We start from the raw sequence: 17,879 nt of genomic DNA on the forward strand, positions 1-17,879 counted from the left end.
CCGGCTGAAATGACTGGAGGCCATCCCACCCCTCCCATCCTCAGAGTGCCCGGCGGAAGGCCACACCAGCTCATGAGCCCCTATTTCAGGAGGGGAAACCGAGGCACATGGGGTGAAGAGACTGTCCATGTCCCACAGGCAGACCCTCCCCCAGCACATGCCCATAGGTGTGTGTGGTGGGCAGGGGCAGGAGGCACTGGGGGGGGGGGCGGTCCTGAATTTACTGGGCATTTGACACAGAGCCTGAGAGGACAGGCTTTGCCCAGACCCCAAGAGGCTGAGAAAGCCGCTGGTGCCCCATCCCTGCTCCCAAAATAAATCACTCCACAGCCATTTTGAAATCAGCTTTATATCAACCTATAAAAACCCAGATTCCATCCTGAGAAACACATACAAAAGAAGTACTAGCAGAAATAATATTAAAAACATCAAACACACTACCTCCTACAAATGCACAGAGGCTTTTGTGCACCATTCACACTGGCCAGCTCCTGGCCACAGTACCTGGAAAGAGGGGGACAAACCCAAGACCTGGCTTCAAACTCCATCTAGCCCCCAGATGCATGAGGCCAAGTCAGGCCCGGGTCTGCATGCTGGGGGGGGTCTCTGTGGAGGCCAATGCCCAGGGGGTGGCTGGACCCATGTTTTCCTGGTGGGGGGCAAGGTGCCCTGCAGGGAAGAGGATGGACAGGGCTGTGGTGGGCAAAATACTCCCCACCCCCCACCCCAAGATGCCCATGTTCTGACCCCTGGAACCTGTGACTACATCAGGCTCCAGGCAGAGGGGTGTTAGGTTTGTAGGTGGAGTTAAGGTTGTTTATCAGATGACCTTAAAATAGGGAGAGGGATTATGGGATTATATCCTTAAAATAAGGAGAGGGATTATGTAGATGGGCCAAAAGGTCCTTAAAAGTGGAAGAAGGGGTCACACCTCAATCTGAGGTCTGTGACGTGAGAGGATTTGACTAGCCACTGCTGGTTTTGAAGGTGGAAGGGGGCCACAGGCCAAGAAATACGGGCAGCCTCAAAAAAATGGACAATGTGAAGAAATTCGCCTCTAGAGCCTCCAGAAGGGAGCAGACCTGCTGGCCTGGGACTAGAGTCTGACATCTGACCTCCAGAGCTCAGAGATAAGTTCTTGTTTTTAGCTACTCTGTAAAAATTTGTTCCAGCAGCAATAGGAAACTAATACAGAAGCCAAGACGTCAGAGGCCAGGCGTGCCCTGCCCAGACCTCAGTCCAGCTTCCAGGCAGACGGCTGGTGGAGGCATGCCGGCGGCTACCTGTGTGGGGGCAGCTGAACCCGAGAAGACCCAGGGGCTCGTGGCCCTCAGAGGACGCTGCAGGGAGTGCAGAGAGGGGTCAGCGTCTGAAGTGCGGGGCTCACGGGGCCACACAGAAGGGTTCTGATGCTGGCTCCGCCTCCCACTGCGATGTGACCCCACACGCGCCTTTCTAGGCCTTTTCTTCTAGTTCTGCCTTTGATTCCACAGACTCGCCGAGCCCGTCTCCTGGCAGCCCTGGGCCCAAGGCGGCGGGGTGGGGTAGGCCTGGGGAGCTGGGAAGGCGCTCTGGCCCAGCCTGAGGGGGTTCTGAGGCTGCGGGGGCCTCCCGGACAGGCGACCTGGGACCCCCAAGCCCAGGCTGCCGGCCTCCAATCCTTCCAGTTTCTCGGGTGTCGTGTCGGCAGCTCCTGCAGGGGGCGCTCCCTCCACCACGGGACTGTGGGCCATCCGGGGCCTGCCCAGTTCCGGCTGCCCCGGGCCCTGCACCTTGGCCAGGGCGGGGCGAAGCAGCAGAAGGCAGGGAGCCCGTGCCTTCTGGGCCATGAAGCCAGTGCTGAACAGCCCGCACACGCGGTGGTTACTTCCAGGTGTCCAATGCTCGTGGGCGCTCATAAGGGGTCAGGCCCCAGGAAAGACTAGCCGACCTTTATAAGCGAAAATAAGGACTTGAAGGGCTCACGAGTCCCTGTGTTGACACTGACGTCCAGGATGCTTCGGACGCTCTTGACTTCACTGCTTGACAGGTTCCCCTTGATGGCCAAGATGGCGTTCAGGTGGCCTTTGCTGCAAGGAGAGGCCCCGTCAGTCCAGCCACTCCCGCGCAGCCCCTCTCCCTCCCGCTCCCGGCCTCCCAGGCTCCCAGCCCAGATCTCAGGGCCGCCAGCATCTTGCCCAGGAGGGGCACTCTCCGCTCCCCACGCCCCAGCAACACGGGCTGCCTGTCGATCCCTAGAGCACACCAAGCTCCTGCTCACCTCAGGCCTTTGCACTGGCTGCTTCTGGAATGCTCTTCCCCACACTCTCCTTTAAGTCTGAGTCAAAATCTCACCTCCCCCAAGAGGCTTTCCCATCTGTCAAGTCAGCACCTCCTGTGATTCACAACCTTGGTCACACGATCATTACAACCTGCATGTGTATTTCCTCGCCTGAGGTCTCACTGCGAGCCCTCGGTGGGCTGTAAACTACATGAGGGAGTACTGAGGCCTGGGCTGTCTTGGACCCATGACATCCCGGGGCCTAGAACCGAGCCTGGCACCTAGACCGCTCAATATGGGATGGGTAGATGGGTGGTTGGATGGGTGAGTGGGTGGGTAGATGGGTGGATGATGGACGGAAGGATGGGGGTGGGTGGATACACGTAGATAGGTAAGTGAGCAGATGAACAGACAGACGGGTAAGTAGGTGAGTAGATGCATAGAGAAGTGCTCACATGGGTAGGTGGATGAGCGGGTGAGTGTGCGGGTAAGTGGACAGCTTAGCCAGATTCTGAATGAGGCTAAGCTGGGTCAGTCCAACTCAAGCTGGCTTGTTCATGCTATCCCTACCATGCCAGAGGGCTCAGCTCACAGAAACAATTTCCCTGGCTCACCAGATTCCCAGGCAGCCAGGAGACAAGCCTCCTCCACTCCAGAGCAGAGGACCCAGGGCATAGACCCAAGCCCCCCGGGACCCTAGGCTAAGTGGTGGGTCCAAGCTCCACTGCTGATTTGCCGTGGCCCGTAGCAGGTTCCCGGGCTCTCTGGCCTGTGTCCCCTCCTAGGGGCAGCACCACGGAAGGCTAGAGCACGGGCTGTGCAGCCACCCTTCCTGGCTTCGTCACCCTGGCTCTCCCACTGCCTAGCTGTGTCTCCTTGGACACACTCCATAAACTCTCCAGGCCTCATGGGCAACACGGGCAAGAAAAGCATCAGCTCATAGGGTTATAGTGAGGATCAGACGAATGAGCCACTGTAGAGATCTTAGCAAGTGCCCAGCGCACAGTCAGCACTCAACAAAGGTTAGCTGCTGGGACCGGAACTGCACCACCATGGCCAGTATCAGTGCCCTGCATGCCCACTGAGCCCTTGTTCTCACCTGAAGTCAGGGTACCAGGTGGCATAAGTGGCCACCTCGATCTTGATGGCACTGAGGTCTTGCAAGCGAATGATCTCAGCGAGCTTGGGGAGGGCGTGATGCAGCCAGGTTGCCGGGGAGCCCTGCAGGCACAGGCCTGGTTGGAGGCAGATGCCTCCTCACAGAAGGGCACCCAGGGGCCCACAGAGGTTCAGTGCAGAGCTGATAGGTTTGGAAAGGCTAGGAGGGGCTGTCCAGGCCCCTGAAGGGTGCAGCCATCCCAGGAGGGTGGGGAGGGCTTCCGGGGCTTACATTCTGAGTGCAGAAGTGCTGGATGAGGTCGGCATTGGCCTGGACGTGCGCTGCTAGTTGCTGCTGCTGCTCTGCTGTCTTGAGGACCAGGCTCCGCTTGCTGAGACGGATGATGTACTCCTTCACCAGGTGCAGGTGTACAGCCTCCATGAGCTCCTGGACGGGAGAGCAGGCAGGGTCGCGTGAGCCATCTGCAGACGGGGAGCTCACTGCCTTCCTCAAAGCCTCAGAGCCAGGGATCCAGGGAGAGGCAGATGCCAGAGCCAAGGGGTGCATGCGTGTGTGGCTGTTTGCATGCATGTGTTAGCATGTGCGTACAGACTGCTCCCCTGACTCCCCTGACAGGACCAGCCCTCAGCCCAGCCCCTTCTCACCTCCCGGAAGCAGTTGTGCAACTCCAAGGACTCAGGCAGCCTCTCGCCCACGGTGGCGATGACTTCCTCCAGGATCTGCGCAGGGGCCGCCCAGCGGGTCTGTGTGAGCCTCTTGAACAGCGGCTGTAACAGGAGACAGGATGTCTGGTCACGCCCTGGAAAGGAAGGGGCACCAGCCCCTGACACATACATGCAGACACATGCACATGCAGACACACGCACACTAACACATGTGGCCCCCTGCAGGGGCAAGGGGGACTCCCCAGGAACCCAGGCCGAGCTCAGACAGGAAGTGGAGGTGGGGTTTGCGTACCCTTCTCCAAGGTCAGCCAGCTGCAGCCCTGAAGCCAGGACGGCAGTCTGTCTGCCCTGAGGCCTTTTCTACTACCCCCTTCTTAAATAAATAAATCTCTGCATAAACAAGGCCTGGTGTTTGGCTGGGCCTATGAGCCCCAGTGCCAAGTCACCTAGGGTCGCCCCAAGGCCTCACCACCAGGGTCTCCTGCTATGGGCAGTGGGGACAGGGAGGCCAGGAGGCTCCCGCAGATGGTTGGTAGGAAAGCCTCCCTTTCTTCCTAGGGAGATTTGCCTTGCCCCCCGCTAAAGGGTTTCTGCGGCCTTCTCGGCCCACAGCAGAGGGGGCAGTGGCTCTGAGCACCACAGCTGGGAACTGGGCATGGGGACAGGGCACAGGCAGGAAGGCCTGGGGAAGCTGGAGGACAGGTGTGCAAACCTGGGGACGGGGCTGCGTCTAGCTGGGGAAAGCTTTCCCCCCAAACCCTCCCAGTCCAGGGGCAGCCCTCTGAGGCCAGGCTGAAGTGCTGGGGGAAGGTCGAGAGCCCTGGATGGCCCCCATCACTGTGGCGGCACCGGCCTCACGGCAGCCGGCCCTTGCACATGCCAGCTCTTGGCTCCTGCCCTGCCTCCGTCCCGCAGCACCCTCCCAGGCCCTCCCGTGCTGCCGGGGCTGGGCTCGGCCGGTCCCACGTGGGAGGAGGTTCCAGCTACCTTGAGGTCCCTGAAGAGGCTGTGGAGCAGGGTGTCAAAGCCGTGGCTCTTGATCTCACTCAGGGGACCCAGCAAGAGGTCCTGGGGTATCTGCCACTTCTGCTCCATGCATGTCCTAGGACAGGAACAGAGGCCAGGAGGTCACACCAACCCTGCCCAGCCTACAGCCCCAAACCCAGAAAGCCAGCTAGCTGAGGCCACGTCTGGACTCGGGAACCCTCAGTGGCTCCCCATCCCTGTGGGGGACCCACCCGTGCTGCCCAGGCAGGGCCCAGCCTTCCCAGCCCCAGCACACAGCTGCATGGCTGCGTGGCATCCTCTTCCAACTGAGGACAAGCTGCTCAGCCTCTCCACACCTCAGTTTGTTCATCTGCTTAATGGACATAGTCACTGGACCTACTTCTTAGAGGTGCTATAAGGGTAACATGACAAGCGAGCCATTCACAGGAGGGCCTGAGCGTCCTGCACTTGACACGTGTGCTGCACAGAAAGCCCTGGTCACTCCTCACCCGCCTGGCGCATTTGCATCCCAAACTGCACCCCCTGCACCTCCCTCCCACCTGGCAGCTACACTTGCTCCCCAACAGGCAGGTGGCCCAGGGATTCCCACTCTCACGAGCCCTCCCAGGGCCTCACCGGAAGGTCAGGCAGGTGTTGATGTTGGCGATAACATTGGCCCTGTAATTTCTCAGCTGTTTGCTCTTCTCCAGAAATTCATCAAAGGCGTGCTGGTAGCTGGTGAAACCAGGAGGGGCCCATGCGTGGTGAGCACAGACACTGGGACGATGGCAGCCTCCCCTGCATGGAGTGCTCCTCTGGGGGCCAGGCCCACACAGAGCTCCTGGAGAGGGCGCCCCCACTCTGCTGCCCTGGCTCCTTCCCCCAGACTCCTGCTAAAGCTGGAAGACTGGAGGGGGCGGGGGACGGTGGAGGAGTCCTCAGAGGTGGAAGGGGGCAGCCAGGAGAACTGGGGGTGCAACTGGGGGTGTCACCTGAAGGGGAGGTCAGGGCCTCAGTCCCTCAGGGGCATCCTCTGTGAAGCCCCACTGGGAGATCTGCTGAGTGGGGATGGTCAGTTCACCTGTGGCTCTTAGTGGGTGCCCAGGTGGGGAGGGAAAGGGACACAGGAATCCTGCTCATGATGACAGACGCCTAGGGACAGGGAGCAGAGGACACAGGATCCCCACCTGGCTCACAGAGGTGGCTACAGGGGTCCTCTCCCTTGTACACGTGGATTCACACCCACCTCCTCAGGAATGAAGCCAGCTCCACAAGCAGCACGTGCTTTGTCTGCATGCCCAGGTCAAGGGTGATGCTCTCAGCCTTAGCCTGGCCCTGGGAGATGATCTGCAGGGGTGAGGGCTGAGCTGAGCAGGGCCCACCTGGACCAGGGCTGGGGCAGGGGTGGGGGGAGCATGCCGGAGCAAGGGGGTGGTGCTTCAAGGTGGACGAGCATGTGTGCAAGGGGGTGATAGGTGTGGGCTCTGCACAGCGCACAGCTTGCACATGGGCTGCACCTGAGCACAAGGGGCAGGTGGCACTACCTGGAAGATGTCAATAGCCAGTTCACTGTGGCAGTGGCCGTCCAACCTCTGGGGAGCCACATCCTGGGCCCAGCGCTGTGACTCCAGCTCCAGGGCGCGGGCCATCAGCTCCCTCACGCTGGCCTGGGGGCAGGAGAGGCAGGTTGGGGTAGCACGGAGCCCATGCCCTGCCTGCACGGAAGTCCCTGTGAGGCTCCCTGCCCGGTCCTGCCTCTGAGCCTCCCCTCTGCTCCCTTCCTGCCCCCCTCCTGCCCTGAACCTGGTGCCCGACTCACCGCCTCGTTGGACAGGAACGTGGACTCCAGCAGCCGGACCTGCCTGGGGGGCAGGAGGCTCCTGAGCCCGAGTCTCTGCAGGTCACCTGCCAGCTTGGGGCTGTTGATGATGTCACTGCAGAGGGGGACTGGCATGAGGAAAACCGCACCCCCTGGGCACCATCCCTCAGTCAAGGCTCACCTTCCCAGCCTTGGTCTCTGGCAGGCCCAGAACTCAACTGCCCTCCAATCAAATGCCCACCACCCTCTACCCCTGCTTCTCTGTCTCTGGTGACGGGTCCTCCATCTGCCAGCCTGTTTCTGGCCAAAAACCTTAAAATCACCGTGCCTCCTCTTAAGCCTACTGCCCCACCCACTACTGTTCCAAAACATCCCCCACGAAAGTGATGGGCCTCAAGCAACCCGGCCGGATGCCCAGCCCCACCATCTCAACTAGCTCAGTACAGGGGCTTTCTCCCCGGCTCCCGGCTTCCACCTCGACCCCAACAATCCTGCCCCCACCCAGCAGGCAGAACCACCTTTCAGGTCTGACCTCCCGCTCTGAGGCCTCACCTCTCACACAGATTAAACCAACTCCTCATGGCAGCAGCTCTGAGACCAGCTGGCGTCGCAGCCTCCTTCCACCCCACCCCCTCAGGCACTCCATCCCTGCCTGCAGCATCCGGCCAGCACCCCACCCCCACCCGTGCACCCCACCCCCAGGCCCGCACTGGGGCCCCTAGAGGGTGGGCGGGTCCAGGCAGGATGGGCTGCCCCCTTCCCACCGACCAGCTCCTTGGAGGCCGAGGCTTCTCCACTCTCCGTGGTGCCTATACAGGGTTGTGGAGCCCGGGGACCGCACAGCCCTGGCGCGGCCTCCGGGGCCTTTGTCTGCCTGGAGCCTCAAGAATGACCCTGTCTTACCCTCTGAGTGCAGTGCTTTCGTCTGCTCCCTGCACTCTGGCCACACAGCCTTTACAACGCCCACCGCCTCCCCTAGACGCCCCTCCCCAAGGCTCTGTGCCTCAGTTTCCTGCTGCGCTGACCCAAGCGGGCCCCAGGCCAAAAGCCCCCTGTGTCACTGGACAGGAAGGCTGAGAGGCAGAGGTGCAAGCGTGTGGCATTTCCTGGTGAGTCAGGACAAGCAAGAAGGAACTGGCTCAGGGCTGGCCTGTCTGCCCCTCAGCCCCTGCCCTGTGCCAGTTTCCCTGGGCCCTGCTGACCCCTCACCACCCCTGCCACGGGGCCCTTCCTCCGGTCCTCCCCACTGGAGGCTGACCCACCAGCACCAGCTAAGCCCACCGGTCACTCAGATGCCTGCAAGATCCAGACCCTCAGACACCCCTCACTGTCTGCACCTCTGGGCTTCCTGCAGGCTTTGCCCTTGGGGCTGGAGTTGGCCCCTACAGGAACCCCTGGCCACCTACACCCTGGGCATTCCCACACAGCAGAACAGGTCTCTCCCAGCCAGCTTGTGCAAACAACAGTCATGCCCAGGAACCCGTGGGGTCTGGGTGAATCAGGGGGCGCCTGAAGCTCTACCAGCTATTCCCACGTACCCTCCCTTGGCAGAGCCAGCCTGCCATCTAAGGAGCTCCGGGCCTCAGTGGCCAGAACCCAGCTCTGCCCAGGACTCACTGGCTGACCCTGCACAAGGCTGCATGGCCCTGCTCTGCTCCTGTTCTCTGTGCTGCGTGGGAGGCCCCCATAGCCTGCCAGATACATCAGAACACCTACGGACTCTGCACAGCCCCCAGAAGCTAGGGCCCTGGAGGGCAGCTGCCTCTGCTGGGACCCCCACCCCCCACCCCCCGCTGCCTCTCTCCAGGCTTGCCCTTTCCCCCTCCAGGCCGACTCCTGTACTTCCGTTAGGCCGTGGGCTGCCCCGGGGCGGGATGCCTCTGCCTCCTCCTCTGGGATGGCCGCCTCAGCAGGCCCAGGCCCAGTCAGGGCCCCTGCCCCAGGACCCCACAGCCCCCGGCCTCCTCTGACAGCCCTTCCTGCTCTGGAAGGTCGCTGCCTCCTGCCTCCCCAGGCTGGGAACCCATGGATGAGTAAGTCCCTGCCGTATTCTGTGACTCGGTTTCCCTGGCTGTGGACTGCGACTGAGGCCCAGGAAATTGAGGATTCTAAGAGCAAGGCCGACGCAGCGCAGGCCCCACGCCTGAGTTCTCCCAGGGGGCTCCGCTCGCAGTGACCTCGCTAAAACCCCTCCCTGCTCAGCCCGACACCCCCTCCTGCAGGCCAGCGCGCACTGCCCCGAGACCACCCAGCCTGGCGCGGCCGCTCACTTGGGGTAGAGGTTCTGCACCCAGACCAGCAGCACGTAGGTGTCGCGCTCGCACAGCTCGAACTGCGCCACGGCCGCCAGCTGGGCCGCGAAGTACTCGTGGTAGCTCTCGGCGTAGGCGGCCACCACGTCGAACTCGGCGGGGAACAGCGGTTTCAGCCGCTCCACCACGGCCTCCAGGTCCTCCTTCATCGTGCGACCCATGTGCAGGAAGACACGCTCGGCCTCCGAGCGGCCGTCGGCGTCGGCGTCCGCGGCCGGCCGCCGGCCCAGCCGCTCCTCCGCCGCCTGCTCCACGCCGCGCCGCCACAGCTGCAGCCAGCGCCGCGGCCGCGGGGACGCCAGCGCCGAGGCCGCGGGGACGCCGGCCGGCGCCTGGCGGTCCTCGCGCTCCTGCTCGGCCAGCACGGCCAGGGCCTGGTGCAGCCGCTCGGGCGCCGCGTCCAGCGGCCGCCGCAGCAGGCCGAGCACCTGGTCGCGCAGCAGCGCGTACAGCGCCTCCACTTTGCTCTGGCGCCGCACGAGCTCCTCGGCGCTCGCGCCGCCCGCCGCCGCCGCCGCCTGCAGCTCCCGCTCCAGCGCCAGCAGCGGCCGCGCTGCCTCCAGCCGCCCGCGCTCCAGGTCGGCCTTGAGCTCCTCCACTGCGGCCAGAACTCCGCGTTAGGCGGAGAAGTCACCTCCCACGGCGCCCACGGGAGAGGAGGCTGAGCCCCCGGGAGGTGCAGGGACGCGCCGAGAGGCCGGTGGGTGTCCCAGGCAGGACCGGAGCCTGCTGGGCCCACTCCCAGCCCCAGGATTAGGGCGCCCGGGTGGAAGTCGGGAGGGCAGACGCCTCCAAGCCGACCTTGCGTGCCCTGTGCCCTGGGTGAGTCCCAGCCCTGCGCAGCTCTGACCCGGGACCCCAGCCCCGCCCGGGGACCCAGCCTACCTGTGGGCAGCTGACCGTCCGGATCCAGGCGGGCCTGGGGCTCGCCCTCTGGCTCTGCTGCGCTGGGCTGGCTCTTCTTCTTCCCTTTGGTGAAGACGCTGAACATGCTGGCCAGTCCTTTTGGCTTCTTCCTCTCCTTCTTCTTCGAAGTCCCTTCCTCTTCCCTGTCTGGGGCTACCCTGGCTTCCAGGGGCAGTACCAGGTCCTCAGAGGAGGCCCCCGACATGGAGGCCTCTGAGTCTCCCTCTGACGTGGAGGGCAACTTCTGGGGGCTTCTGGGGAAGTCAAGGGCCCCTGGTTGCTGGCCTGGAAGGCCTTGGAAGAAAGTTATCTTCAGCATCACCGTGGCTCAGGCCTGCAGGTTGGCAAAGGGAGGAGAAACGAAAGGGTCAGTGCTCGCAGCAGACAGGCCCCCAGCTCCCGGCTCCCAGGCCCAAGGACAGCACCCTGGAGGCAGCCCTGAGCATGTTGGATCTGTTATCGCCCGTATGCCCACCAGGGCCCTAGACATCTGCAGGACCAAAGAGGCACCAGCAACTCATCCCCTCCCTGGTCACCAGTTTTTCAGCAGCCACAGCTCCTCTTCTAACACCGCTCGCCCCGCCCGGGCCCCTCCCGGAGCTGTCCCAGGCAGAGAGGAAGCTGGGCCTGCCAAGCCTTCTAGACGCAGGAAGACTTCACTCAGTTTTGGAAAATCCTTCCTTGACAGCCCACCTTCTGGGCAGTGAGGACTGCAGGGCATGAGTGCCACCCTGGATCCTGAGGCCCTGGGGGAGGAGGCAGAGTGTGGGCTGCTGTCCCGTGGCACCGAGCACCAGAGCTGGGCAGAGCCAGGGGTCCAGCCCCATCCTCCACCTTGGTCAGTTCCCCTCTTGCCCTGTTAGCTGTGGGGTCAGAGGGACACTTTGAGCACAAACATGGTTGCTGCTGGTGGGACCTCAAGAGGAGCAGAACCTGACCCCCTACCCTGGCCTTGGGGCTCAGGTCTACAGAAATCAGTGCCCCCCTCAAACTTCAGGGGTAGGAAAGGACCTCAGAGAGACTTTCCATGCCAGCAGGGAGAAGGGGCTCTGTGAGCCACAGGCTGGCTGTGGTCACACAGTAACTCTGACCCAGGAGACCAGGCATCCTACTTCCTGCTTCACCCTGCCTGCTCCCAGACAGGGTGACGGCACTGTCACCAGAGCTTCCACTTTTTGTACCCTTCCTGGGTGCCTATCCCATCTCTTCCTCATCGCCTTCCAGGAGGGCTGTTGTTACCCTCATCTCACAAAACTGACCCAGGGAGGCTTAAAATGTCCCCGTGGTCAACAGCTTGGGCTTGGAATGCACCTGGCTCCAGGTCAGCCTGCCTCAATGTCCCCCACCACCTTGCAAGCTGCATTCAGAGAGGCCAGATGCCCTATGTAGCTAACAGCAGCCTCCCCAGAGCCCTGACCATTGTCAGAGCGAGGCAAGAACCAGTGGAGGGGAACATGGCTGACCCTAAGGGAGAGAGCAGGGCAGGACTGGGAATGGGGAGCAGACAGGGCTGGCCTTCCCAGTCACTGGGGTGACCATCCTCCATCCAGCTGGAGTGCCTGCCTCATCACCCAAGTCATGACTCATACAACACGATGGCTTCGATTCAGCCCTATGGCAGCCCCTTCTGAGGCAGATGGGGTGACCTCTCCTCCAGCAGGAGAAAAGGGGATGGGGTGGGAGGTACTTGCTCCAAGCACACAGTGACATAGAGGCTAGGAGTAGGCCTGTCAGGCTCTCCACAACCCCAGCAGCTCCCCACCAGCTCAGCCACCCTGTCCCATTGCCCCAGGGGCTCATCCTAAACTTGAGCTTGGCCAGGGCCACGTGGCAACCCGGAAGCCTGGATCCCTCCTACTCCCACTGGCCTCACCATGTACCCATGGCAGAATCTGGTACTGCTGGACTCAGTTGCCTCCCTTGTGCCACTTGCACTGAGAATACCACTCTAGGACCAAGCAGGGGGTGCTCTGGGGAGCCCCAAAGCTAAGGTGCAGGCCACCAGGCCCTTCTGCCCAAACCACTTGCTGTCCAGCTCTGTGTCCCACCCCATTCCATTCTCTTGCCATGCACCCGCAGGAGCTGGGGTGAGAGACGGGGCTGCCCCGACCAGCTGTGCCGCCCACCAGCCTCACCCCTGCCCCCACTGCACCACACTCTGCAGTCCCCACACGTGCCAGGCTCCATCGACCTCCAGACCTGGCTCCTGCGGGTCCTGGCATGGCATCACTGCCTCCTTGCCTGTTCCTCACCCTCAGAGGCCCTGTAGCAGGCCCCTGGGCCCCATCCCAGGCTGTGACTCTCAGCTGGTGCAGTGGAAAGAGAAACGGCTGTGGGCTCAGCCGCACCACTCACTAGAGTGTGGACCAGACACACCCCCCTTCCTTCACAGGCCTCCGTTTCCCCTTTAGTGAAGTGGGGATGAGAATCCCATCTCACAGGACAGGAGAGGCATTCCTTCAAGCCCCAGCTCCAGGCTGGGCACACTGAGACAGAAAGCGGCCTGCTCAGTCATACCTGGCGCCATTGCCAGTGGCCCGACAGCGGCACCCCCCCCCCCCAAGGCCTCCCAGCTCCCCTCAGGCACACACCCTCTACTTTCCTTCCCGGGTCAGGGCTCTGAGGTCCACAGTCTCCCACGGCTTAGCGCCTGGCTCTTCTGTCCTGGGCCGGGTAGGGGGGCAGAGTTCTCCCCCAGATGAGGCTGCCTAGGCACAGGCAGGCCAGCCGCCAGTGGCCTAGGTCACACAAGCCAGCCCCGGCTCCCCGACACGGCCTCAGCCCTTCTAGGCGAAAGGAGAGACCCCGCGCCGTTCCTCGCGCCCCCCTCCCTGCCGTTCTCGGGGCAGAGCCGTCTGCGCCCTGACGCACAGCAGCCCAGTTTCCAGCAGCCTCGGTTTCCCTAGAAGGGCTGCGGGGCCCTGGGTCTTTCGGAGCCACCCGCGCGGATGGTGCCTCAGCCGCGCCGGCCGTTCCGTCGGGGAACCCGGCCGCAGACTCCGGCTCGGGGCGGACGGGCAGCCGCGCGGCGCGGTGGGGGACGGACGCACGCAGGGCCGAGGTCACTTACTGTGTCGGCCCGAGCCGCCGCGGTCCCGGCGGAGCCCGGCGCCGCCTGAAATAGTCTCAGGCTCCGCCCCCGCCCCGCCCGCTGCAACCGCGGAAAACCCGCGGGCCGAGGCCAAGGCTGAGCGGCGCGGCGGCCTGGGTCCCTGTGCCCGGTGTGGCGCGCGCCCCCGGGAGGGGCGGGGCCGGCCCAGCAGAGGGTGGGGGGCCGCTGGGTCCCACGCTAACTGCGGAGGGTTGGCCCCCTGGGGAGAGCGTTCCCACCCTGGGTGACACTGTGGCCGCAGGGAGGCCTGGGGAGGGGCCCCTCCTGGAGGCAGCCCCCCAAGGAAAAGGGGACTTCAGGGGGGGCCAGCTACCAACAAAGCACCTGTGTGGGGGGAGTGTCTCCCACGCACACTCATTATCAGGCTTTGCTGGAACTGGGGAAATGACTCAGAAAGGTGATTGCCGGAGGCCGCACAGGCAGCAGTAAACGGCAGAGTCTGAAGTCCCGTAGGTCTCCCCCCGAGGCACCCCCCCTTCCCGGGACTGGGGCTGGGCTGCTACGGGCTCCGGATCCCAGCGGCTCAGGCGGGAGAGTCGCTCGGGCCGGCTTCGTCCTCACTCGGTGAGGCCCTGGGCAGACCACACCCCTGTCCGGGCCTCTGTTTCCCCACCTAAGCCCTGTTTCTCGGGGTCTGTCATGGGGCAGGGAGGGGGTGCTGGTGAGGAGCACCCAACAGCGACTCCCCCTCACCCCACTTCACAGCCTAGGAATCCCTGCCCTCTGGAAAGAACCGTATCGGTCAGGAATTTCCCGGCTGGGCACCAGCTTCCCTTTTCTTCCTAGAGCCTCTGCTCCTCCCTGCCTTTTGTCTGCCCTTTGCCCCGTCTCCCCCTCCCGCTGGGGCGCACAGTTCGGGGGCATTGAGCTCTACTGGCTTGAGCACAGATCTCGGAGGCTTGGGAGGGACGGGCCATGTGAGTGGGGAGGCGGGATCTGGGGGTGCCCCTTGGGGCCGAGAACTTCCTCTTCCTCCTTCGGAGTGTTGGCCAAGTGCCAGGTTTGGGTTTGGACTCCGACGCTGTTGCTGGGGGGTTTGCGGGGACAGGGAAAGGGGGAGATGGGGAGAGGGGCTTCAGGAGGTGGCAGCAAGATGGACTACACCCCTTCTCTCCCTGAGGCCCTGGGGGTGACATTTCTCAGATGAGTCAGCAGAGCCACAGTACCTTGGGGCTGGAAGGGCCGTTCCATTTGCTCTCCGGTGCCCAGACGGGGGGACTAAAGGCCGGGTTCCCCAAGTTCAGGCAGCCAGGCAGGGGCAAAGAGGACGAGAACCAACCGGTCCTGGCTCTGTACTGTGGCCCGCTGTGCAACCCCCACACTCTCCTGCCAGGCCCCCTCTCCTAGCCCCAAACAGACTATAAAGTCGCTGGAGAATCTGAAGCTCTCTGGGTCGTGAGGGGCAGAGGTTGTCAGGGCCCCCAAGCCCACCACTCCCTCAGAGCCTGGATCTGCAGGGGCAGGAAAGTCGCTTCACAGGGCAGGTGCTGGGCTGCCCAGGCACCTGGGCTCCCTCTTCATGGCCATGCCCGGAGCAGCAGCCAGGAATTGGGAAGAGCCGCCTTCCCTTGCATGGTTGCACCAGTCACCTCCCTTTCTCTCAGTTAAGGCATGAGGGTCAAAGGTCACATTATGAGGCCCCCAAAGACATATGAAAATGGGCCAGCATAGAGGACCAAGGGATGACAGCCAGTGGGACCAATACAGCAGATGCTATTCTTACCCCCTCTCAACACATGAAAGCATCCCCCCAGAGGCCAGACCCTTCCAGAGGGAGCCCACAGGCCAGCCAAGAATTCCACCCGCAGCAGGAAGTGAGCGTCAGATGCGGTGGAGAGTGTTCCTGGCTGGCTGCCGTGCCATTCATTCCCTTCTCCCCAGGGACGGGGAGGCAGGCTCCACCTGGAAGGGAGGGCAGCAGGCGGCAGCGTTCTGGCAAGAGACCCCGAAGCCAACCCAGAAGTCAAGTGTGCCAGTGCCTGGCCAGGAGCTGTGGTCAGCTCCTCACAGGGAAGCAGGGCCTCAGAGGCCCAGGTCACACGTGGCTCCATCTCCCATGCTTCTGCTTGGAAATGACAGATGACTTCTTAAAACTGTGGTAAAATATACATAACCAAATTTACCATTTTGACCATTTAAAATATACAGTTCAGTGGCATTAAGTACATTTACATTGTTATTAACCACCATCATCTCCAGAACGTTCTCAGCTTCCCAGACTGAAACTCTGTCCCCATTAAACACGAAGTCCCCACCCCTTACCCCAAGTCCTGGCACCCACCATTGTACTTTCTGTCTTTACAACTTTGATTAGTTACTTATATAAGCAGAATCACACAGTATTTGTCCTTTTGTGACTAGCTTATCACACTTATCACACTTAGCTGATCCATATTGTAACATGTGTCAGATTTTTCTTCCTTTTTAAGATTGAATAATAGTTCATTGTTTATCCGGTCATCTGCCCATGGACACTCGGATGCTGCCACCTGTAGGCTGCTATGGGCATGGGACTACATATATTTCTTCCAGACCCTGCTTCCAGTTCTCCTGGGTAGACAGCTGACTTTTCTTGACCTCCACAGTTCTAAGAACTTTGCATGCATTAACTTCATCAGTCTTATTAAATGGGTACTCCTTAATTATCCGCTTTTCAGAGAAGAGGAAACAGAGGCATAGACAGGTGCAGTGATGTGCCAGTCAGTAGAGGACCTTGTGCTATATTGCTTCTCCCACAGGGTTGATCAGCATTCCAAATGCAGCTCGGTGTATTTAAATCAGACACAAGGAAGGGCTGCCAGGCCAGAAAACTTGGATGCAGAAGTGGGAGGTTTTACTGCCCTCCGTTCCTTTTTCATTTTGAAAAAGAAAAAAGATTTCCCAGTCTCTTTCATGAGCTGTTCACTCAGTTGAGTCTTCACCCCACCCTGTGGGGCAGCAGGTGCAGACCCCGTCCTGGCAATCTAGCTGGGTGGGGCCAGAGAATAACACGGGGCAGTGTCTGTTAGCGGTGCTCCTACTCTGTCTCCAGCTGAAAGCCGCACAGGAGGAAAGTTCCCTGGGAGAGGGGACACTGATGGCACAAGGGCACACATTCTGGTTCAGGGGCAGCAGGTGCAACAGCTGCATGGGGGGATTAGGCAAGAATGAGGGGGCAGGGGGCACTGGGCCTGGCTACACTAGAGGGACCTGGCTAGGAGGTTCAGCTGGTGGCATGGTTGAAGGGCGGTGCTGCCCGTGGGTGGGCGCCCCAGGACTGGGAGACCAGGGCATTCCAGGATGTCATCCTGCCCTGCCCCCATGGGCCCAGGGCCCACTTCCCTCTGTGAGATGACTTGCACTTCCCACTGCCTTAGCCCCAGCTCTCCCCTCCTGTTTCTCCATTTACTTCTCAGCCCATCACCTGACCTGGGGTTCTTCCCTGGCCTCTTGCTTCCTGGGGATGCCCCATTTACTAACTGCAATGGGCAGAGCCATTGTATTCTCTGTCTGGGAAAACTGAGTCTCAGAGAGATAAGTGGACACAAAGGTTGAAGCCTTGAAGCTCGGGTCTGGGCTACCACCTGGCCTTCCCTGAAAGGGGAAGTCACTTGCTCAGGGTCATTTGCAGCACTGGACCTCGGCTGGAGTCTGCTGACCTCCCCAGGGACCATGGGTTGGCCAGGACAGCTGGTTAGGAAGCACCTTCCCAGGGCATTCCCTCCCATTAGGGCACTCACCAGACCAGGTGTACAACACGCAGTGCCTCCAGGTCATAAAGTTGCTTACTTGTTAACAGCCCTGCCCCTTCTCCCAAGAGGAAGCCAAGCCACATGCTTCTTTGTGTGTCTGGCAGAAACTGAGGCCTGAGGGAAGATGGCTTCTGCAGGTGCTTGGCGAGTGTGGCCTACTTCTCTTGCCAGAAATGGGGGCCACTTGGGAGAAAGCGGGGCCCACAGGGCAGCAGGACCAGTCCTGGAAGGCTTCCAAGGAGTGCAGTGCAGGAGGGCTTCCTGGAAGAACTGCCCTTCCGGGGCATCAGGGACTCTCCATGCCAGCCCTGGTAGCCTGGCACCTCTCCTAAAAAGCCCTGGCCTTTCACAATGGCTTTCAGTAGTGATGCAAGATGGCCAAGTTCAGGTCCTTTCCCTGCAGGCCTGGGGCTTCCTGGGGCCCTTCTCCTAGCAGGCATGATTTCTAGGAAAACAGCTGAAGAGACATTCTCCCCATACGGCCCCTCCCAATGACAGAGCAAGTCACTTGGCAGGAGCGCTTGTGGGATCCCCACTGGCACCAGGCCAGAGCAGGAAGGGGAGCCTGCCCCAAACCAGCACAGAGCCTGCCACCTCCTCAAGCAGGGTGCTGCTCTGGGGCTCAGGGCTTCTGGACTGTGGAGAAGGAAGGCATAGTGGTAGGGCCATGGTGAGAGGACCACCTCTCCCGTGGGGAGCTCCATCGCTTACATTTATGTTCTTAAACAGGTGGCTTCACCCCTCAGAGCCTCAGTCTTCCTGCCTGAAAATGGGACTGCCATATGCTCTGGAGGTTGCCAGGGAAGGCTTAAAGGAGGTGTGCATAGAAATAACAAGGGATGTTACTCTTACAGGGCTTCACACAGTGAGCCAGGCCCTTATCCAGCACTACATTTGCATTTGCTCATGTAATGCTCCCAATTTTACATGAGAGAGAGAGCTCAGAGAGGTGAAGTAACTTGCCCAA

General features: G+C 61.4%; 1 protein-coding gene across 3 annotated transcripts; it reads right to left on the minus strand.

The window, feature by feature from the left end:
* Nucleotides 1–335: 335 nt before the first annotated feature.
* TNFAIP2 (TNF alpha induced protein 2) lies at nt 336–13,289 on the minus strand. Of its 3 annotated transcripts, XM_057488116.1 has the most exons (13): nt 13,140–13,191; nt 10,641–10,815; nt 10,049–10,396; nt 9,122–9,761; nt 6,852–6,966; nt 6,577–6,699; nt 6,279–6,379; nt 5,669–5,767; nt 5,033–5,147; nt 4,025–4,147; nt 3,651–3,806; nt 3,360–3,481; nt 336–2,069 (listed from the first exon to the last, which is right to left on the minus strand). In XM_057488116.1, the coding sequence occupies exons 3-13, from the start codon at nt 10,386–10,388 to the stop codon at nt 1,922–1,924; spliced, it is 2,082 nt and encodes a 693-aa protein (XP_057344099.1). In that variant the 5' UTR covers nt 10,389–10,396; nt 10,641–10,815; nt 13,140–13,191; the 3' UTR covers nt 336–1,921. The 3 variants fall into 3 exon arrangements, with proteins under 3 accessions (XP_057344099.1, XP_036738189.2, XP_057344100.1); XM_036882294.2 differs by lacking the exon at nt 10,641–10,815 and having other exon boundaries at nt 10,049–10,403; nt 13,140–13,289; XM_057488117.1 differs by lacking the exons at nt 10,641–10,815; nt 13,140–13,191 and adding an exon at nt 12,661–13,129 and having other exon boundaries at nt 10,049–10,403.
* Between the last annotated feature and the right edge of the window lie 4,590 nt (nt 13,290–17,879).

The sequence above is a fragment of the Manis pentadactyla genome, chromosome 11, assembly GCF_030020395.1.
Source record: "Manis pentadactyla isolate mManPen7 chromosome 11, mManPen7.hap1, whole genome shotgun sequence".
NCBI classification, from domain to species: Eukaryota; Metazoa; Chordata; class Mammalia; order Pholidota; family Manidae; genus Manis; species Manis pentadactyla.

Excerpts from the sequence above, each read along its gene's own strand:
- TNFAIP2 (XM_036882294.2), bottom strand. The coding sequence starts at position 10,388 with ATGCTGAAGATAACTTTCTTCCAAGGCCTTCCAGGCCAGCAACCAGGG. Across the intron at positions 6,967-9,121 it reads GTGCAGAACCTCTACCCCAA|TGACATCATCAACAGCCCCA; the intron begins GTGAGCGGCCGC and ends CCCCCTCTGCAG. Across the intron at positions 6,700-6,851 it reads CGTTCCTGTCCAACGAGGCG|GCCAGCGTGAGGGAGCTGAT; the intron begins GTGAGTCGGGCA and ends TCCTGCCCCCAG.